The 23590-nt window shown below is 37.4% G+C and overlaps 2 protein-coding genes and 1 non-coding gene across 4 annotated transcripts in view; 2 read left to right on the plus strand and 1 right to left on the minus strand.

Moving 5' to 3' along the window:
* The window catches only part of XRCC4 (X-ray repair cross complementing 4), a 271341-nt gene extending 270221 nt beyond the window's left edge, over positions 1 to 1120 (minus strand). For both annotated transcript variants that reach the window (XM_056112537.1, XM_056112536.1), the window contains exon 1: positions 1033 to 1120. The gene's annotated coding sequence lies outside the window, so the exon portion shown is untranslated. The remainder of the gene's footprint in view (positions 1 to 1032) is intronic.
* An 84-nt stretch (positions 1121 to 1204) lies between these two features.
* On the plus strand, positions 1205 to 21296 carry TMEM167A (transmembrane protein 167A). The gene is made up of 4 exons (XM_056112632.1): positions 1205 to 1326; positions 11446 to 11555; positions 16600 to 16634; positions 20309 to 21296. The coding sequence occupies exons 1-4, from the start codon at positions 1324 to 1326 to the stop codon at positions 20377 to 20379; spliced, it is 219 nt and encodes a 72-aa protein (XP_055968607.1). The 5' UTR covers positions 1205 to 1323; the 3' UTR covers positions 20380 to 21296.
* LOC130021882 (small nucleolar RNA U109) lies at positions 14216 to 14356 on the plus strand. Its single transcript, XR_008792228.1, has one exon. It is a non-coding gene; the product is annotated as a small nucleolar RNA U109 (small nucleolar RNA).
* Positions 21297 to 23590: the final 2294 nt, after the last annotated feature.

Raw genomic sequence — 23590 nt, forward strand, 5'->3', positions numbered from 1 at the left:
TCTAAGAACCCTCCACTGTAGAGAGAAAAACCAAAACAGACATGGGAACAAATGCAACACCTCTGACTTCTGAGCGATTCCAGCTACTGTAGAAACTGAGAGTGCCCAAGTGCCTGCCTATGTAGAAATGGGAATACAAAAATGAGCGAAATCCCCAACTGTGAGATTAATAAAATTGAAGGAAGCTAAATAATCACGCCAGTGAAAGACCTGAGAGGTGTGTATGGAGCACATGCCTTGCATGTGGGGACATGACTGCAATTCCGGGCACCCTCCATCCACCCGGAGCACTTACTGCCAAAGATCACCTGGTGTGGCTGTGGGTGCCCCTGAGCCTCGCTAGAATGGGGGGAGTACAAGATGTAATTTTTTTTCAAATGTAGGAGTAGTTATTTATTCAGCCATTGCTTAAGCTGATTGAATTGGGCATGAATTCCACAAGGACGCAAATATTTTAAAATATTTTAAAAACTTAATGAAAAATGAATTAGCCAGTGGATAACATCTAAGCAACTTAGTCCATCACTGCACTATAACAGGCTACTTGGTAAGATTAATCACCACCCCCCTCAAAGTTAAGTTCCTGACCCCCATGAATATTGAAGGGTTCAGTCTCATTCGGATCCTAATCAATGGCTGACAAAATATGGTGGGCGAGATGGACCGCAAAGCTCTAACAGCCTACACAGCACAAGCCTCCAAGCATAGGAGTACACCTAATGCCACAAACATTTCGGAACATTTCAAAGGCACTCGAGAGAATTTCTCCAGGCGCCAAAAAAGACATTAAAAAAAAAAAAAAGAGGCCCTTGATCCTGTAGTCCCTCCCCGGCAACCTGCCAACTGAAGACCCAGGAGCTTAGAAATGGGGAAGGGTAAATAAGGAATACGACCCGAGAAAAGGGCCCACTAACAGCGAAATTCTAGAGAGAAATAAAAGGTTACTTTTAAAGAGAGAGAGAAAACGAGAGGAAAAGGAAAAGACAGTTGAATACTATCATTTAAAGAACAACCCCCACTTCCGGACCCTACCTCGCAGCCACTCCACTTCCGGTCTCCTCCAAAAGGCGCGCTTCCCCGGCAAACGAGCCTCAGCCAATGACAGCGAGATCTACTTCCGCAGGTCGCAGGACGTCATGGGAGTCCCGCCTTTTCCGGTAGAGAGAAGCCTATCCCAGCGCCTGACTGACACGCCCCAGAAGGCGGGGCCTTGACGGGCCCAACCGGACGGCGGGAGGGAGCCGGAGGGGCGGGCGGGGCGTGAACGCCTTTTCCGCCTTGGGCCCGGAAGGGTGATGTGGCTGAGGCTCCGCCGGCCTCACTATGGTAAGAGAGGGGCTGTGGGGTCGCGGCTGCTGTTTCCGAAAAGGCAGGGGAACCAAACTAGGGCTGCAATAGTGGGCGGCAGCATGACGAGCGCGAGCCCCGGCAGCCCTGTGTCCACTTGGGTTCCCCCGGGGGTCGTGGGCTGCGGGCCCGGGGTCTTTGGGTTCCTGTGCCCCCAGCCTGGGAGGACGTGAAACATGCCCCCACCGAAAGACCCCAGGGTCGCGGAGCCCGGCCCTTGGTGCTTAGGCCACTTTTCCAATGTATGTCGAGGAAATGATTTGATTTGACTTAACCTTGTCGACTCTAGAGACTCTACGTGGCTGTTGGGGGCGGCGGAGCTTGTTGGAATCTCGGCTTGTTTGGTCTTTGCGGCACGTCTCCCTGTGTGCGTTACCCCCAGGGTTTTATTTGTCTTTGTTTTAATTCCCGAACTCCACGCTTCCATTTCCACCTGTTCAATCAGCCTTTGGAGGCCCTTATTTCTCTCGACCTCAAAGGGGCTTCTTTGCATGTTGCTGATAAAATACCAAGAAGGCAAAACGATCACCCTAGCCACTAGGGTTCTTGTGCAGAGGTGGTCTTTGTCTTCTGGAAAATATTTGGAGTGGTATCATGGCCTCCTTCGTCTCCACCTCCCTTAAGTTTGTGCCTTTCTTAGAGAAAACCTTGCAGTGAAAAGTCACAAACATTCTCGAGAGAAATAATTCCGTCTCCTAGCTAAGAAAATCAGAGGAGCCAGGGGACTTGTGAAAATAGTAACAGGGCTTGTACTGATGGTTTTTTTTTTTTTATAAAACACTATCAAAGCTATTCTTAAGGCCATTTCGCTCTATTTTTGGTAAATTCAAAAGTAAACCAGATCTCATGCTGAATTTATGAACTTCATTTGCCAAACATTACCATTTTAAGCATATATTTGAGAGTTGCTTACAAGGCAGGTATTCTATTCAGTGAATATGACCTGGGTCTAAGTATTTCATCTTTCGTGAAATGTTTCTGGAGTTGCTGAAGAATCCCCTCTGGCATAGAACTTTTAAGTATTTATTCTAAAACTCATTCATTGCTGCTTGCTTGATGCCAACAATTTTGACTCTAGTTGGCGCATTAATCACAGCCTCTTCCATAGAGTTTATCATCTGGAGGAGTGGCAGGTAATTCTGTCCCTGGCCACAGAGATTCTCCGGATTTTTGTATCTGGTAGAATAGGACCAATACCTTTAGTCTGATTGTAATGAATAGCTGTTAATTTAGACAGCTCTATTCCTTTTTCAATTAAAAAAGTAAAGAATGGTTTTTATGTCTGCATGGAAGCTATTTCAAATCCAAGATATATTTCTATTTCACCATGGTATTATCTTAATATTTTGTTTTTGTGGGGGTTTTTGTTTGGTTGGTTGGCTGGTTTTTGGTTTGGGGGTTACCCCTGCAGAGTAAGGGCTTATTCCTGGCTCTACACTCAAGAATCACTTCTGAGATGCTGAGAATTGAACCCAGGAATGGCCACATGCAAGGCAAGTGTCCTACCTGCTGAACTCTCTCCAGCTCCTTAATACACTATTTTTACGTCTAGATGCCAGAAGTCTTTATGCTGTTAATCAAAATTAAGTGAAGGTAAAATATGGTATAGTGATTTCTTGCTCTTGGTATGATATGCTAGTCAACCAAACTGAGTAATGAAACAACTGCCAGGCAACTAGTGTTTCATTTCTGTTCCATTCCTGTAATCCTAGTTTATTAGCATTTTAAAGAAACTAAATGGTATTTGAAAGAGCTATGGGGCAGCTTTCTTTTTGTTTCTAAGCACCTAAATTTGACAAGTGAGGTAATGCAATGATCACTGTCACTCAAGGTCTTAATTTGATTTATCATGTTGTTAATGAATCACCTAAAATATGATCAGCTAAGTGGTTTGGAGAAATAGTAAAGCAGGTCTGTCCGTCCCCCCTCCCCCACATTCTCCCTAAAAGCTAATCACTGTATATAATCATCAAAACATAACAGTCTGATAATTATATTACTTATGGGTGGATACTTTTAGAAAACCTTGAAAATATGTTGATCTCCTTGATTCTTAATAAGTTCTTCAAAATTCATTTTAGTTCATTTCTTTCCAGTAAGACCTCCCTTTTATTTTCTAATACTTCTTTATAGTACCCATCTGAGCATCCTTAGTTGTTATGTGTAGTTACCTCTGGTGTAGCATTTCTCATGATTTCATATATTGTGCTGAAGATTAAGTGATTTCACTTAAGTGATTGTTAGTCTGCTGTTATTTAGAAGGATATGTAAAGTGAATGGAAAGAGGGCCTCTAAGACTGCTAATTGAGTTCTGAAAAATTACCAGCTCCCACACAGTAGAGATACCATTTTTTCCTCTGTTGATATTTAATGGCTTACAAATATTCTCATTTAATGCTCACAACTCTTGGTAATCATTGCCCTCATTGTATGTAAACTGAGTGTCCAAAAAGATATGAAATAATTTTACTTTTTTATACCAGAGATGATTAGGAAATGTTAAGAGCACAGGGATTAATTCTCATTGATAACATTTGACTCATTTCTTTGGATTTGAATTTGGGGGCTATGATCCATTGTGCTCGGGACTTACTCCTGACTCTGTTCTCAAGGATCATTCCTAGTAAAGCTCAGGGGACTGTTGTGGAACTAGTAATCAAACCTGGGTCAATCGAATGTAAGCCTTACCTGCCTACTGTCACTGTTTTATTTTGGGGTTTTTTTTTGGGGGGGGGTCATACCCGGCGATGCACAGGAGTTACTCCTGGTTTTGCACTCAGGAATTACTCCTGGCATTGCTTGGGGGACCATATGGGATGCTGGGAATCTAACCCAGGTCGGCCGCATGCAAGGCAAACGCCCTACCCACTGTACTAGCACTCCAGCCCCCCTGTTGCTGTTTTTACTCCAACTTTTATTGAGACATGCGATTTGCAATATTGTAAATTATAGAAGTTTCTGCATACATCTTTCCAACACCAAGCCCATCACTAGAGTGTCTGATTCCTTCCACACTTATCCCAAGGACCTTCCCTCAATTCTGGTCTACAAAATTGATTCCTGACTTGTTTCTTAAAGATGAGCAGAGAACAGAAAAGTAGTCATTAGCTAGACTGGGATAGCTTCAGTATTCTTTAGGTGGACAAAAGAAATAGCAATTAGGCGGACAAAAGGCATGATATTGAATAGTTGGTTGGAAAGTTTGGCTTGAATAGAAATAGAGTATACTAGAAATGGATGAGACTAGAAAATCTGAAATCATATCTTGAAGGGTTTATGATATACCAAGGACTTTGTATTTAGATATGTTTTATTTCCTACTTGATAAAGGATTTTGTTTGTTTGGGGCTTTTTGCTTTTTTGTTGTTATCGTTTGTTTTTGTATTGATTTTGGTTTGAGGGCCACAGCAAGCTGTTCTCTGAAACTACTCCTGCCTCTGTGCTCTGGGCTAAGTCATCATGATGCTTGGGGCACTGTATGTAGTGGATCAAACCAGAGTCCATTTCAAGCACCTTATTCTCTATTGTATCCATTTGTGTGTTTTTGATAGTATATTTGAACAGGGAAACAATGCCTTGATTTTATAAAGCTGCTAATATAGAAAATATGTTTAAAATGAAGATTATGTCTGAGACCAGTTAAGAAACAATTATAGCATTCTTAGTAGTAGAAGATTGAAAGATTGAATTCCTCAACTTTTGACAATAATTGGCTTTAATGAAAAGGACATACAGGAAAAGTATTTTGGAAGTAATTACTGAAGAGTGATTGGCCTGTTAAATACTGGTTAAGCATCAGGTCCTTTCACAGTGTCTTTTATTAAATACTTGCATTACTGGCTACATCGGACATGTAAAGAAATATGTATAGGATTTAATTGCGTTGCCCAAGCTTAACAGTTGTTAACAGATTTTATGTCCTTTTCTTAATACAACAATTCCATTAATTCCATAGAAAGCTCAAGAGGAAAAACAAGATTTGTTTGCACTGGATGGATGGCAGTGAAAATTTATTAATGTAATGATAAAGCTGCTGCTATTGTTACTTTTGTAAATGTGATCAAGGAGAAATACAAGTATCTTCATAATAGTATAAAAATAGTTTTGACTACATAAACACGTGAAAGAATTCCATAAACTATACTTTAAAAACTATTGCACTAGACTATAATCATCTAGTATGTATGCTGACTTTCTGGAATAAGGTTTTTTTTTTTCTTTTTTTTTTTCTTTTTGGGTCATACCCGGTGATGCACAGGGGTTACTCCTGGCTCTACACTCAGGAATTACCCCTGGTGGTGCTCAGGGGACCATATGGGATGCTAGGAATCGAACCCGGGTCAGCTGCATGCAAGGCAAATGCCCTACCTGCTGTGCTATTGCTCCAGCCCGCTGGAAAAGGGTTTATAATGCTAACTGCATAAAAACTTTAGGGAACTGTGAAACTCTATAGCTATTCAGCCAGTTGAGTCCTCCTTTCTGGACATTAATTTGTATTCCAGGTTTCAAGTGATTTATCTGTTTAATTTCATTTATAAGATGAACAATGGCAAGGTGGAGACTGAACTACCTACTTAATCTCACTGATCTAGTTTCAAGAAAAGTGAGACTTGACTTCCCAATTTATTATTATGTTTATGGGGAGGGGTGGTGGACTATACCTGCAGTGCTCAGGGCATACTCCTGGCTCTGTGCTCAGTTATCACTAATGTGCTAATAATGGACAAAAGAAAATTCTAATTTTTTTGTGCTAGTGGATATCTTTTCATTATCTCTCATGTAGGGACAATGGGGTTTTTGTGTATGAGTATGTGCATTTACACATTTACCTAGATTTTTTTCTTCTTTTAAGAGATAATATAGTGATATAGTTATAACATTATTTATATGAAAGTGCAATTGTGAACAAGTAGAAGCTAGTTGGAAAATGCTGACCTGACCTAGATTTGTAAATGATAAAAATGCTGACCCACTTTTCAAGTACTTTGTATTTTTTATCACAGGTCAGTAATGTCACTTTTAAGTTCTCTTCTATCTTCACAAAGGAATCAGTCACTTTTTGTAGATGCAGTAGGTATTAAGACAAGTAAAATTGCTACTGTTTTGAATGTTTTAAATACCTTTGCTACTCAGTTCTTTTAAAGTGAACTTCAGTTCAGCTGGAGGAATTAATATATCTGTAGAAGACCCTTGGTCAGCAAATCAGTTAAACAATTTGTTTCCATAATATAAAACAAAATAATAAGGTATATGGAGTTCAGGTGACCTAGGAATAAAAACTACTGTGAACTTAATGAAAAAGCTTGTTCTGTAGATTAAGTCTAGTTAACCCATCAGTGAGCACTCATTGTCTCACATGTTAATATGAGTTGGCTCTTTATAGTGTCTTTCTTCAACTTGAGTACTGCTTTGATCATTTTCTTATTCCCCCTCCCCCACTTCTAATATTTCAAGTGGTTTATTTAGGAGTATTCTTATATACAACTGAAAACAAAATCTTTAATTTTTTATTACCCTTATGTTCAGACTTGAGGTTTAATAGTTTCATCATTCAGTAATGATTCAAAACAAGAAGATATCTTTTTAGTTAAATTTTAAACTTTTGAGACAAAAAATGTTCCTGATATTTAAAATAATTTCATGTTTGGACTTTGCGTTATCCAATCCCAGGTCCTCGGATAGTCTTTCTTAGTGGTATTCCAAGTGAAAGTCTTAATTGTTCTGTTTATTTTGAAAGCTCTTATTAGATCTTCTCAGCTCTTATGATCTCAGAATGATTGTACACAGTAATGATTTGCAAATATCCAATATTCATTTGGATATATTGAACAGTAATATAATTATTTCAAACATACCAGTAGCTTTGTTTGGGGAAGCCACACCCATGGCAGAGCTCAGGGCTTAACTCCTGGCTCTGAACTCAGAGATCACTTTTCCGAACTCTTAGGACCAAGTGTGGTACAGGGTACTAGGTAGGCTGTGTAAAAGGCAAGCACCCTATGGCCTTCTTCCCGTACTGCTGTACAGTCTCTCTGGTCTCCTGACCTGATTTCTTAAACATTAGGATACTGTTTCTTCCTTTGGATTTTTCAGATAACATTACTAAGTAAATAAAAATATAAAGCAACAAATGAGGTTTCTCTCGAATGGTTAACAAGATGATCTGTATAGCATTCTCATTTTCATTTTTATAACATGCATTGTTTATTTGGAATTAAATATGCGCTTGAATTTAATAATTTAATTTAATAATTGTTCATTGTGGCAGTTTTTTAAGTTCATCTTCATTTGTCAGTGACTGCTTTTTACCTCTTTTGCTTAGTGGTTTAATAAAACCTTAAAACAATAGACAGAAACCTACAGCATGGTTTGATAAGTGCTGTCTGTAACGCAAGCACATAGAGAGATCCTCAAGCATGGTGGAGAATCGGAACAGGGAAGATTTCTTGGAGGGCTAATTCTTGAGAGCCAGAGTATAAATTTTTGTCATATCATAAGGCATGAAAAAATAGATGACATTTGCAAAAATACAGCAGCCTCTTGAGCAAGATTTCATGTGTAAAGAATTTAAAAAGAACTGAAAACAGTGCTTGAGTTTTCCTTAGCTTTTTAAATTATTTTCCCCCTATTCTGCATTCCAGTATGCTTTTTTTCTTAACTTCATCCTTAAGTAATAGTGACCTACTGAAACCCCCAATTATTTTTCTACTGAGAAATAACATCTGTTTTCTTTAACCCTGAGACTAAAATTCTCTATCAACGAACAACAGATGCTACACATTAGGAGGAGTGGGTAGGTAGGTTAAGCAGTGGTAAACTAATGTCTATAAGATTAGAAAACTCTTTTGACCAGAGATATTTAGATGTTATGAGTACGTCTAAAAAGACTTTACCACCTAAGATGGTTTAATATTTAAAGTCTATAAAATGTAGGAGCAAAGTTAAATGTATCATATGTTGCATATTTGTGGATGGATTTCATTTATAAATATCTTCATACAAAATCATGTATACACACCCATTTCTGTAATAATAGGCATGTTTTAAAGTGCCTTTTAAAAATCCTTTATTATGAAAAAATTCTAACAAATAGGTAGAAGAGTGTATATAATGAGCCTTCATGTACTTAGCATTTTGTCATCTACTCTACATCTCCCCCAACATATACAAACATACTCTGGATTATTTAGAAACCAACCTCAGACATCATGTAAGCATTTTTCTTTAATAAGATTTTCAGGGAAGGAAAGATAAAACATAGAAAAATTGTTAATTTAAATAACTTAATAGAAAAATAACAAATGGACTTATTTCTCCACATATTGCATATTTGATATGCCAAAACCCAGTAACAATGATGGGTCTCATTCCCCTGACCCTGAAAGAACCTCCAAAGTGGCACTTTCTAAAATCTCAGAGCTTAGGATGAAGGAGACATTACTGGTGCCTGCTCAAGGAAATCAATGAACAATAGGGTGACAGTGGTGCAGTGATACAGTGATGGAGTTTAGAATCAGTTGGGCTGGAGCGATAGCACAGCGGGTAGGGCGTTTGCCTTGCACGCGGCCGACCCAGGCAACCCGGGTTCTATTTCTCTGCTCCTCTCGGAGAGCCCATCAAGCTACCAAGAGTATCTTGCCCCCACGGCAAAGCCTGGCAAGCTACCCCTGATGTATTCAGTATGCCAAACACAGTAACAAGTGTCACAATGGAGACATTATTGGGCCCGCTAGAGCAAATTGATGAACAACGGGAGGACAGTGACAGTGTTTCAACAAGTAAATTACTGGCATTAATTTCACTTTTAATTTATAGATGAGTTTTCCAATATTACCCTTGAATACAAGAATCTGATGCATTAGATTCTATTCTACATCCTTTAGTACATTTTAAGATTTTCAGTGTTAGTCTTTAATATCAGTATTTCTCACCTCTTGTTAAATTTATTGTTAATCTGACTATGATTATTACTATTTAAATATTTTAACTATATACCCAGCCACCTTATTCATTTTTCTTATGGTCTGTAATCTCACCATGTTTACCAAATAAGAATTTTATAGACTGCTATATTACAATGATACATTTTTCCACTTGTATGTAATAAAATGTCTTTATATCCCATATTTTAGAAAATTGTTATATTAACCATTTCTTATTGGACTTCAACTGTGTGGTAACCATGTGGCCAGATGCTAGAGATACATTAATATTTTAATGTGCATAACAGTTCACTGTGCAAGCAAAAGTAAATAACTTGAAATAACAGAAGAAACTGATGAATAGAAGGAAATTTGTTGAGAAAGATGCCACTTGAGCTTGATTTTGAGTTAATTCCACCATTTTCTTTTGTCTGGGTATATTAGGTAGAGCTGTGGAACCTGCTTTTCTATAGTTCTTACTGTAAACTTAATGACTTTTGAGCATCAACATTGAATGAGTAAGCCAATTTTTTTTTCACCTAAAACCAGGCAGCATGTATACTTAATGTATGCTTATAGCATGATTGTTTAAACATTTTTTCTAAAGAAATTTCAGAAATGAAAATAATTTTAAATAGCATCTGTATATCTCCCCACTCTGTCATCCAGTTTTATAGTTACTAAAACCAAGAGACTTAGAGAGTCTAATAATTCAGTTGCCATCGTAGAGCCAACCCCCGAATGAACTAGTCGACTGCATATCTCATCTAATATTCTGGGCACTGAATACATAATTAATAGCATTAATTATGTATTAAGCTTTGGAAAGCCATTTGGGGTCCGTAACATTTTATCGTGTTTTCAGGTTTTTTTTTAATTTAGAATGCTCTATATTCTTTATTCCAAATAACAAAAAGTATAACAAAACAGTCACAATTATTGCTTTATAAGTTCTTAGACATCTTTATGTTTACCCTATTAATAATTTCTCATAGACTTAATTTCAAAGCCACACCCATCACTGTGGGTAGGGCGTTCGCCTTACAAGCGGCCAACATGGCCGCCCCGAGTTCGATTCCTCCGCCCCTCTCGGAGAGCCCGGCAAGCTACCGAGAGTATTCGATATGCCAGACACAGTAACAACAAAGTCTCCAATGGAGACGTTACTGGGCCCGCTCGAGCAAATCGACGATCAATGGAAGGGCCTTTACCTTTACCTTTACCTTTACCCATCACCGTTGTACCCATCACCACCCACCCCAAAGTACCTCGACTCCCCTCCCTCCCAATCTCCTCAACTCAGTTGTATGCTTGCAACATTCCCTATAATGTTGCCTTTGGATCTTTGTTGCTACCTCACTGTGTACCTTTAAATCCCACATATGAGCAAAATCATTCTGCACCTGTCCCATTCATTCTGACTTCACTCAGCTTGATAGCCTCTAGTTCTATCCATTTTGCTGCAAATTGCATGATTTTGTTTTTATCAGAACTGCATCATATTCCATTGTGTATATATACCACAACTTCTCTTGGTCAACTCACCTTAGTTGGGCATTTTGGGTTGTTTTCATATCTTGGCTATTGTGCTAAGTGCAGCAGTGTACATAGGTGTGCATATTATCCTTTTGAAGTAATGTTTTTGTGTTTGGAAGATAAATGCCAAGATATTGTATTGCTGGATCATATGGCAGTTGTATTCTTATTTTTTTGAGTGCCCTCTATATTGTCTATAGAGGTTGAACCAGATGCATTCTCACCAACAGTGGATGAGGGTTCATTTCTCACTACAATCCCAGCACTTGCTCTTTCCAGATATTTTTGGATATGTTTCATTCTCACAGGCTTAGGATGATTTCTCATTGTTTGGATTTGCATTTTTCTAATTGAGTGACAATGAGCACTGTTAGATATTCCTGGCCATCTGTATTTCTTCTTTGGAAGTATCTGTTTATCTACTCATCCCATTTATGGCTGGGGCCATTGGAATTTTTGTTGGTAAGTCTAGTGAGTGCTTTATACATCTTGAATATCGTAAATCCTTTAATCAGAAGTATTGTGTTCAGTTTTCCTTTTTTAAGGGAAAAAAGAGGTGCAATATTTAATTGGAATTAACCTAGCTTTTTTTTTTAACAATGTAATTTCCTTGTACTAATTTTTCTTTTTCTCTTTTCAGTCTGCCATTTTCAATTTCCAGAGTCTTTTGACAGTGATCTTGCTGCTTATATGTACCTGTGCTTATATCCGATCCTTAGCACCCAGTATCCTGGACAGAAATAAAACTGGGTGGGTATGTTTCTAATAATACTAGTTACTTTAACTTGTCTTGTAGACAATAAATATAAAGTTTCATAGAGATCGTTAAATAATTCTTAAATGGAACTTAGCTTTGTAATGTTTTTGTACATTATTCTCTCCCTTTATTTTTAAAAATCTTATATTCGTGGTATCTTAGTAAAAAGATAAAAAGTTAGAAGTTACTTGCACTGTATTCTCAAAAAATTATAAATTGAGCTCCCATTTGACCCAGCAATACCACTCCTGGGAATATACCCCGGAGAGGCCAAAAAGTATAGTCGAAGTGACACCTGCACTTGTTTGTTTATTGCAGCACTCTTTACAATAGCTAGAATATGGAAAAAACCTGAGTGCCCGAGAAAAGATGACTGGTTAAAGAAACTTTGGTACATCTACACAATGGAGTACTATGTAGCAGTTAGAAAAAATAAAGTCATGAAATTTACATACAAATGGTACTACATGGAAAATACGCTAAGTGAAATGAGTCAGAAAGAGAGGGACAGACATAGAAAGATCGCATTCATCTGGGTAACATAAAGTAACAAAATAAGAGACTAACACCCGAGAACAGCTGTGATAAATACCAGGTTGTTCACTCCATGGCTTAGAGACCAGCTGCACACTCTAGGGGTAAAGGCAGCTCAGATAGAAAAGGGAGCACCAAATGAAGGGTGCTGGGAAGATCTGCCCAGGATGGGAGATGCCTGCTGAAAGTAATCTATGAACCGAACATGATTGCCATCCAATGTCTCTTCTGCAGACCACAGCACCCAAAAGGAGAGATAGAACAAAAGGGAGTGCCCTGACACAGAGGCGGGGTGGGATGGGGGGTGGGGGAATGGAAGGTATACTGGGATTGGTGGGGGTGGAGAATGGGCAGTGGTGGTGGGATGGGTACTCGATCATTGCATAACTGAAACCCAAGCACAACAACTTGTAAGTCTACAACTGTACCTCATGGTGTTTCACTAATAAAAAAAAATTTTTTAATAAAAAAAAAAGAAGTTACTTGCAATGTATTAGAATGGTAAAAGTCATTGTAAAATATGACAAATTTTTATCTAAAATAGAGATAAAATTGGCAGTGTTTGTTTTAATGTTTGTAGAATAATTAATACATTTGGTTAGGTTTTGAAAGCAGTTTTCAAGCACATGTTCATAAAAATAATATTCTCACAACCACTACACAATCACCTGGACTCCCTGTCTATATCTTTTTGGGGGGAGAAAGGGGTGCTGTAGCCCGAGATGTTCCAGAGACCATGTGATTACAGTACGGAAGATTGCTAAGCTGTGCTCCCACCATTTGAACTTTTCCACCAGCACTCTATCTTAAACCAACCATTTTGGGGATGTATTTAACTTAAAACAGTATAAAAATTAACATTTGGGCATGTCATTAGTGCGTTCATCCTTCCTGTCTAAATTAAATTATCGCTTATCTTTTGATAATTGTACAGAGTTAAACGATTTATGGTCATATGCTTTTTTGAAAAAATGTTTATTGGGGGGTTTGGGGCTGTACCTGGTGATACTTAAGGGCTGCTTCTGACTTTTTTGTTCATGTCAGTTCTGGCTCTGTTTGGAGGATTATATTCAGTGCCAGGGATCTTCCAAATCTAATTATAAAATTAGATTTTACAATCTGTCAGTCTGAAGAATTTTATTTAACCTAGTAAAGATGAAAAAAGCTATTGTCCATTAGTTTTATGACAGTATCCCACAGTTTTTTTAGACATTGCTTTCTCTTTATGTCGCCTTTTCCTCTCAACTGTTGCACTGAATCATCAAATCATCATCATTATGTCCTTTTGTTGAAAATATGTAATCGTATTTGTTGCTTAGTTTTTCAGGGAGCCTTTATCCCCATGCCAAGAGATTTGTTAATCCTCCTTCACTTTCTTTGCAACCCTAAACTATTGTAAAAGTTAGTTAAAGTTAATGGTAGAAATCGGTATATAAACTCTTAAAATCTCTTGCTTGGAATTCTAATATGCACTAAAATAAATGTTCTTAGAAACAGCAATTATTATTTCTTGTTTTTGTGCCACACCGGCTGTATTCAGGGCTTTCTATTGGGTCTGTGCTAAAGGATCACTCACTGTGGGGCTCAGGAAGGCCCAGGAATCGAACCCAGTTGCCTGCCTGCAAAGCAGACCCTCTACTGTGCTTGCTCTTCATGCTTGCTGTGCTCTCGCACCAGCTGCAGAATGAATAATTTTAAACCAGACAATATTAAATTAAAACAAAGTTAAGTTGACTAGAATTGTTTCTTTCTTATCAAAGCTATGATGAAATAAGGTAAAGGTAAAGGCCCTCCCGTTGTTCATCAATTTGCTCAAGCGGGCCCAGTAACGTCTCCATTGGAGACTTTGTTGTTACTGTGTCTGGCATATCGAATAAGTCACAGGGAGCTTGCCAGGCTCTGCCGTGCGGGCGAGATACTCTCGGTAGCTTGCCGGGCTCTCCGAGAGGGGCGGAGGAATCGAACTCTGGTCGGCCGTGTTGGCTGCGTGCAAGGCAAACGCCCTACCGCTGTGCTATCTCTCCAACCCATGACGAAATAAACTTAAGTATTTTATCAAAGAATAGTCATGTCATGGTAGAATTGAATGTTGTACTTTTTTGAATAATGTTAGAAAGTATTGCATGTGGAAATGCCTGCTTCTCATTCCTTTAGGGGCAGGAATACATCCATAACATGCTACATTAAAAAGCAAAAAGGAGTTTTCAGGGCTACCAGCCTTACAGTAGAGGTTGAGTAGTAGTATATTTCTCCTACACAAGTGACCAAATAAATAGCATGTCTATTTTTATGTTTTAAAACATATGCTCTAGTGTCAACTGAAAGCATTTTAAATCTTTGTCTATATTATTTTTATTTAAATGTTAAGGCCCATTTTCTGTTGACTTGCACAGTAACATATTTTTGTACAAGAAAATTCATAGTCCATTTTATATGTTATGAAATATTTTATGAAACTCATAATAAACTTTTATTATTGTGAGTTTTTCATGCTTAACTAGAAAAGCTTAGACAGACTGATGTGTTCTTGATGAACCCTCTGCTCTTGAAAATAGCTTCAGGTTTTGCTACTTCAAGAACTTTAAAACAGCAGAAACTTTGCCTTGTTTCCAATTTCCATATCCCCTTTTAGCACTAACAGCAGATAAACTAAATGGTTTCTAGCCAAAGCAGCATAATTGGTTGGGGGTTTTTTTTTTTTAATTAACTAATAAAGTTCCTATGTTTTTGTAAATAAGTGTTGAGAAACTACTTTTTTTTTTTTCCAATTTAAGTAGCACTGTAGCACTGTCCTCCCGTTTTTCATCAGTTTGCTCAAGCAGGCACCAGTAACATCTCACAACATAATGTGAGACTTGTACTGTTTTTGGCATATTGAGTACGTCACGGGGAGCTTGCCACGTTTTGTTGTCACGTTTTGCGGGCAAGGTACATTCGGTAGCTTGCGGGGCTCTCTCCGAGAGGGGCATAGAAATCAAACCCAGGTTGGCCATGTGGGCCACGTGCAAGGCAAAAGCCTTACCCACTGTGCTATCGCCCCAGCCCTTCCATTTAAGCACTGTAGCACTGTTGCGCTATCCTCCCGTTCATCTATTTGCAACATCTCCATTGTGAGACTCTTTACTGCTTTTAGCATATTGAATTCTTCTGAAGTAGCTTGCCAGGCTTTGCCATACCGGTGGGATACTATTCATTTAAGTAGCTTTCAAAATTGTAACAATTTCCTACTGACATTTTGAGTTATTTGTAAAATCTCAAACCTGAAAAGACCTGTGCATGCCCTCAGAGGAAATCAGGTGTCCTGCATCTGCGTCCCTCAGAGTAGATTTTATTCAGTATTTTAGTCAGATTACAGTAATCAATAAGGTTTTAGAGATACAGATACACAGCTTTGAAGATCACTAAGGAGTGGTCTTCCATTCTTGATGAAAGATAAGCTTTGAATATAACTTTAATTATCTTGAGCTACTGTCACATGTTCATTTAGCTCTACTAAATGAACTATTAACTATTATATTATGAAATTTTATTCCGAGAATTTTGTGAGTAAAAACTCAGATCTGTTTAGCAACTAGTGGCTGCTATTAAAAAGAGGAAATAAGATATTTATAGTAACCAAGTAAGCAGTATTGAAATTAGGGTATAGTCTAGCTCAGTGGTATTTTCTGGGCTATATATGACTTTTATTGGGCTGGAGCGATAGCACAGCGGGTAGGGCGTTCGCCTTACAAGCGGCCAACATGGCCGACCCGAGTTCGATTCCTCCGCCCCTCTCGGAGAGCCCGGCAAGCTACCGAGAGTATTCGATATGCCAGACACAGTAACAACAAAGTCTCCAATGGAGACGTTACTGGGCCCGCTCGAGCAAATCGACGATCAACGGGAGGGCCTTTACCTTACCTTTTACCTTATTTTAATCCCGGGGCTGGAGCGATAGCACAGTGTGTAGTTTGCCTTGCACACATCCAACATGGCCTACCCGAATTCAATTCCTCCACCCCTCTCGGAGATCCCAGCAAGCTAGTGAGAGTATCTCGCCCACAGGGCAAAGCCTGACAAGCTACGGGTGATGTATTCGATATGCCAAAAGTAACAAGTCTCACAGTGTTACTGAGCCCGCTCGAGCAAAATCAATGAACAATGGGAGAACAGTGACAGTGATTTTTTAATGTCAGAATTCATCCAAAACCAGTGGTTTATCCTCAGTTCATCCAAAGCCAAAATTCATTTACCAATATTCTCAAAATTCATGTTTATTTAACTTGGCAAATATATGTTTGCTTTTGAAGCTAAAGTACTTATAGTTGACTAATCATATGATAGCCCTTGTGCAAATCATTTGCCACTCATTTATTCTGGGATTAACCTTTGAAAGCACATGTATTCAAGTTTTAAGAGCACATAAGTGAAAGCACTAGAGTATACTGAGTTTTTCTTATCATACTGAGGTATTCTTTTTTCTATATTCTGTTGATTGTTTTTTTCTTCTTTTATTTTATGCAGATTGTTGGGCATATTTTGGAAGTGTGCCCGAATTGGTAAGTGTCTATTAAGTGCTATAGGTTGTTGTCCAGTTTACTTAAGTCACATTCACTGAAAGTGTTGGATTTTTAAATTGTATGCTATCTAATTTTGTATATATTTGCAAAAGTTATTAAGTCCCACCAGCTGTTAAGGTACTTCATTAGTAATGAGATGAAATATGCAAACAAGGATTATTAAATGCTGTACATTCTAGATTTTAAGGAAGTTAGAGACAAATGTGCTATATGTGTGCATGTTTATAAAGCATGTCAAATCTATTTTGTATAATAAATACTAAGTCATAGAATGTTATTTGTTGCTTCATTAGCTGTTTCTTATTTTCCCTGGCCCAAGGCTATGTTTTTTTTGGTTTTGGGGGATTTTTTGTTTGCTTTTGGGTTTTTTTTTTCCTTTTTGGGTAACACCCGGCATTGCATATGGGTTACTCCTGGCTCATGCACTCAGGAATTACTCCCTGACAGTGTTCAGGGGACCATATGGGATGCTGGGAATCAAACCCAGGTCGGCCATGTGCAAGGCAAATGCCCTACACACTGTACTATCACTCCAGTCCCCCAGTTGTTTTGAGGCCAGGTTGCTAACTCAAATGGAGAACACATGCTTGAGGTTTTCCAATTCAATCCCTGATAATCCACATGGCACCCCAAGCACTTCCAGGTGTGGCCCAGGGCACCTTTAGGTAGAGCATAAATGATATGGCCATAGATAGATAGATAGATAGATAGATAGATAGATAGATAGATAGATAGATAGACAGACAGACATAGATATAAATATATAGATATAGATGTTTTAAGTGTTGAATTTTACTGAGCACAACTAACTTGTTCTCATTGGGTTAAAGTTAAATATAGGGCTAGAGTGATAGCATAGCTGGTAGGACATTTGCCTTGCACGTGACCAACCTGGGTTCAGTTCCCAGCATCCCCTATGGTCCCCTGAGCACCATCAGGAGTAATTCCTGAGTGCATGAGCCAGGAATAGCCTGTGCATCACCGGGTGTGACCCAAAAAAAAAGCAAGAAGAAAAAAAAAGTTAAATATCTCTTCTATAGAACTTAAAATAGCAATATGCTCTTGTTTTATTCTATGTATATAAAATACATCATTGCCCAACATGTAACAGACCCTCAAATGATTGGTCAGTTAATACTTTAAAATATATATTACTGGGCTTTTTGTTTTTTGATGCATCAATATTCTTGAATAATCATTTATTCTTTACGTACCTAACACCTGTAAAAAGCACTTAAGGTCAGTATAGTTAAAACTGCTGAATTAAAAATAAATTTCTTCTTTTCTTTGGAATTTTTTGCATTGACCCTTTACCACCACAACCAAAATGAAGTTTGATTCTAGTACTCTTTTAACGTTGAGCTGGAGCGATAGCACAGCCTTGCACACGGCTGACCCGGGTCTGATTCATCTGTCCCTCTCAGAGAGCCTAGTATGCTACTGAGTATCCCGCCCGCGTGGCAGAGCCTGGCAAGCTCCCTATGGCGTATTCAATATGCCAAAAACAGTAACAAGTTTCTCAGTGGAGATGTTACTGGTTCCTGCTCGAGCAAATCGATGAACAACGAGAGGACAGTGCTATTCTTTTAACGGTGTATTTACACATAATTCTATCTTTCTTTGATAATTATCTTCAATAAATTACAGGCACAGGTATTACCTAATCTGTGCTAAGGACTAGCAATGTAATTGTAGAAGTTTCAGATTCCTCATAGTATTTTCAGATTCATGTGCTCACCATTGAAAGAATTTTGGGAATTTTTTACTTTCTTCCTTTGAGCTATTAACAGTTGAAGTTGTAAGCATAATACTAAACTACGTAAAAGTTCTCTTTAAATTTGTTTTGAGATTATGAGATTTCTGAATCTGTACAGAGTATCCAGTCGCTGTATAAAATCAAGCATGAAAAACTTCACGGTAAAGTACCTCTTTCAGGGCCCTCATTTTAATACATTGACTATTGAAACAATTTACTGTGCTTTTCACTTGTAATCACTTGTCACCCTGTTGTTCTTCAATTTGCTTGAGCGGGCGCCAGTAACATAAGTTACTGTGCTTTTAATATGTAAAATCGTTCTACATCGATTTTTTTTGTCCTCACTATTTTTATGGTGATTGTTATGAGAATATTATTCTGTAGGAAGATTGGTTACACACAGATACATAGGTACATGTGACAGGATATTTGGTAATATCTGTAGGAATTTTGGTTGTCTTATAAAATGGGCGTAGTTCTGTATGTTGTTATACTTCTGGTGATATACAGAAAAACACCTCACAGCCAAATTAGCACCAAATATCAGTAGTGCTAAAAACCAAGAACACCCAATGTAGATTTAGAGATTTTTTTTGTATAAATGACAAATTCAGTTATGCTTGATACCTTCAAACTCTGAGATAAACTGATTATAAGCACATCAAAATAAACTGGAATACTTTGACACTGTAGCATCCTCAATGACTGATGTAAATGTAAATATATGTGGGTGAGACTTCTTGCTTCAGAATCAGGTTGCTCAGGGAAAAAAAAAGTGTATTGTCAAGAAATAGAGTGGTAAGAATACCTCAGACTGCAAAGAAAAGATAATGCTATAGCAAAAGCAAAGATAATTTGATGAAATAAAGAGAATATCATTTTGTCAGACTAATACTATTTAATAATTTAAAAATAGAAATTTTAAAAACACCTGTTGTGTAGCTTTCCAGATAATTTTATGAGTTATATTTTTTTATAATCTGCCCCTTTTTTGCCTTGGTCCTTTATTATATCCCTTTTCCTCTTAACTATGAGTGCCAGGGTTCGTTTATTCATTCTTGCCAATTATGTGAAAGCGTTATCTTTTCATTCTGGCAAAGTGGCTTAGAAAACACTCATGTTTGATATGCTGCTTTCTTAACCACGTGGTCTTCTCTTCACAAAGAATATATCCACAAAGAAAGGATGCAGTTATAATAAGAAAGGGCCCAGCCAAATTATCTTACCATATTACACATCACATTATAGCAAATATTTCACATTCACTTATAATCCAGGCATAAGTCCAGACAAGAAGTAATATTCTTACCCAAGTTCAACCAAAGATGATTAACTCTACCACATGGCAGTCTCTTCTAAGAAAGTTAAAAACAGGAAAAATGAAGCCCATGTGTAAATTACAGCATTTTCAGTTAAAGGATGAAAAAGAGAAGAACTTCTTAAAAAGATAAACTGACTCTTAACAGGCTTATTCACAATGTCACTCTTTGAATATAAAGCTCTGAAAATGGTCACCTTAAGAATTTCAGTAGATAAGGTTGTGGTTAGGACTGCCATTTTCCAGAAATAAACTGCTTTCTAACTAAGGTAGGTAAGGAAATGAGTTACTGATAGAGATCCGATTTTTAACATCATAGTATGGTCAGAGAAGAGACCATTTCTACCAGAGGAGTCCAGGTACATTAACCAGGATTAATTATGTAACTGTTTCTTCTTCCTTTCTGATGCAACTTTAGAGCAGCATATAAATAACTGATGGAGTCATACAGCCCTGCATTTACTCAGAAGCAAGAACTGATTCTTGAGTCTTAATGTTCCTCTCTCCTATAGTAATAGCCTCATCATGCCCATATTAGTCACTCAATTAATCAGCAATATCTCCTTTTCTTTTAAACAGGTGAGCGAAAGAGTCCTTATGTAGCAGTATGCTGTATAGTGATGGCCTTCAGCATCCTCTTCATCCAGTAACTTGTCAAAACGCCAGGACTTAATTGTCTTCAAATTTTATAATGAAAAAAGACTTTGTCTACAGATAATAATGAAACAGATGGTTTACCCCTTTATCTCTGAACATTGATGAGATAAATTTCCAGCTGCTGCTCTCTATTTTTATGTTTTGGACCAATGTTCTATGTAATAATTAGGATATAACCATTTAATATTTAAAGAGTTGCATGTTTTTGTAACAGTCAACTTCAATACGGTCACCACAATATTACGTTCTACAAGTGTCATCCTGTTGTGTCAGATACCAGTTTAGCAAGGTTTCTAGGGCACATAGTAGAAAACAGAATTAGAAAATTTCTTTCATTGTGATTTGAAAATGGTAAATCTTTATGAGACCTTTCTAGTATAGCTTTTTTATTGGAGAAAAATTTCAATTTGTATTGGTAAGAATTGCATTATTTAATGTAATGCTTGCTTTTTCTCTCAACACACCATTTTGAGCATTAACCAGAGTACCTCTACTAGCAAACTCTATTGTTTATTACAAGTGTTTAAACTATTTAAAATAAGCCTATGCATTTCTTAAGGGAGAAGCAAATGAAATATAACTTCACAAGAGTAGTGTTTGGAAAATGCCCTTATTTAACATAAAAAGAGTTTAGAAGAGCTGACTGGTGCAGTAACCTTTGAAATCTCTCTGGTCAGGTGTGGATAAAAGTCTTAAACATAAATTTGACAGCTAACTCTTACTTTCTGAAAAATGCTGTTATTAAAATGAAAGAGCAAAGTAGAACAATTACAGTAAGATAATCCGATATGTGTTTAATGTCAGGTCCTCTAAAATGAAACACTCTTTTAATTGTAACCAAAATGCAAACTATATCTGTATTTATTGTGATTTGTTTGTGTATGTGTGTTAATACAGCACTTTAAATCTGGTTTATGTTTTGTGTGTCACCTGGAATCTTGTGTAATTTAGTAGGTGATGTTGGACAGTTGTTAAATCTATTTCTCTTTTCCCATGACTTGTTTCTTTGATCCATGCTAGTAAAGGCAGGCCTTAAATAATTTTCAGTGGAGACAAGAGGGACACTGGGGTGGTGACTAAGGTTTAGAAGTTAACAGTCAGCACCTTATAACAATTAATAAGAATCTGATTAAAATTTAAGATAAAATATCTCAGCTCAAAATTATATATAATTTTAAGTAGATAGTAGTCTCATGTGGCCCCTAAGAAACATAAAAACTTTTTCTTTTTAGGTAGTGAAAAGTATCTTAAATAATTTTAAAATGTCTTTAGGTAGATCGTTTTGCATAAACAAAATATGGAAACAAGCACCACCCATTTCTCTATAACCAGTTCGAAGGAATAGATTTTGCTTTTTAGACAGACTCAAAATGTGACCATTGTTCTTATTCTGAACTGTCTCGTGCTTAACAGAACATTAAGGACTTACAGAGTATCCACTCAAATATAGGACAAGTGTGTCCTTGTCTTATATATACATATGCGGTGTAGGTCACCTTTTGGAGTCTTTTTTTCTGAGTGGTAATCTGTTATTCCAGTACTGTTAGAAAGTAGATTTTCCAAACGTAACCTTTGTAACATTTTTTATGCTAATAATAAAATGATTTGAAAAATGAAAGAATGTTCTAGCTAATCAGTTCTAACATTTGACATTTCAGAGGAGATAGATGGAAAGTAGTCAAAAAATAGTTTCTTTGACAATTGTGTGATAATATAAATGTTTTTATTGTTTGTGATTTTTTTTAACTTTTTTGGGTCATACCCAGTGATATTCCTCCTGGCTCTGCACTCAGGAGTTACTCCTGCCGGTGCTCCAGGCATCGAACCCAGGTTGGCTGCATGCAAAGCAAACGCTCTCCCATGTCCTATCGCTCGAGCCTCGTAAATTCTAAACAAAGTAGAAAGCAGCTTATTTTGGGCATAAATCATTTTGACTATTTGAAATAGAAGTTCTTTTTGAGTTTGGGAAGAAAGAGTGTTCCATTTAAAAAAAATAAAAGACATGCTGTTACTATTTGCTCTGATATATTTTATCAAAGACTTCCACTCATTTGTGTTTTGTAGCCAGAAGGTAGTTTTAAGCCCAGAGAATATTCAGATATCTTTTTGGTTTGGGTGTGACAGTGGGTTGCTGAAAAGCGGGGGTAACACTCAGTCCAAACATCAAACATTACCTGTTTCAAAGTCTTTTAGACAACTGGATAGAATGATGAGGACTCAGAAATACTCTTGCTAGCCTCCTTCCTGGTCCCAAAATAGAAAGGTAGGCAGAAGTTTGATACTACTAGGTCTTTCGGGGTTTTTTTTTGGGGGGGGGTTGGTTTTTTTTGGTTTTGTTTTTTTTGTTTTTTTTTTCCATGTCTGTTACCTACCTCAATTGGAGTTGACTGTGTATTCCCTCTTGCATAACAAATATATTAAAAAATAAATACTTCCCTGATATATGTGAACAAGGTTAGATTTCATGCCAACCTTAGCTTGGGCCAGAATACCCCAGTGTACCCACAAAAGAGGGGTAACTAACCACTTTGGACAGTCAAGTATTTTTAGAATTTATTTTTTCAGTTGTTATGGGGTTCACACAGGCAGTGTTCCAGGCTCAAACCCGGGAGTGTGAACATGTTCTGCATTTTCTCTCCCTCTTGAACTACATCTCTTGCCCCTGAGGAGTTCTTCAGTAACTTTTAACTAACTCCAGCTCCAGCCCGCTGAATGCAGGCATTTCAAGTACACAGCTGCTAAGAAGCAGAGGTAGCTGTATTGTCTACATTTCCTTGGTATCTCAGAGAAAGATTTCCACTAAGACCTTGTACTCATTTCAAAGATTTTGAGACATTGAATCAAAGGAAAGTGAAAAGCAAGAAAGAAAAATTTTTAGGGACCATTCATCATTTCTTTGAAATCTAGTCAAAACCCAAGTATCTGAGTAATCAGAATTCTGAGTACTGCACAACCTCAATGTTTTAAATCTATAAATTGTTACTATCTTCTAAAAATAGCTTTATGATTATGTCATTTCTACATTGCTTTCCATGGTTTCTATGATTTTGTCCCAAAATAATTAGAATTGTTACTCCAGTATAAGGAGAAAAGCGAGGGAGGTAGAAATACATTTCTTGTAACTTTAAGAATACAGGTAGTCGTTTTACTATTATATGACTTTTTTAATAAAATCAAAATGAACTTGAGTCTCCTAGTTTTATT

The sequence above is a fragment of the Sorex fumeus genome, unplaced genomic scaffold, assembly GCF_029834395.1.
Source record: "Sorex fumeus unplaced genomic scaffold, SorFum_2.1 ptg000018l, whole genome shotgun sequence".
In the NCBI taxonomy this organism is placed as follows: domain Eukaryota; kingdom Metazoa; phylum Chordata; class Mammalia; order Eulipotyphla; family Soricidae; genus Sorex; species Sorex fumeus.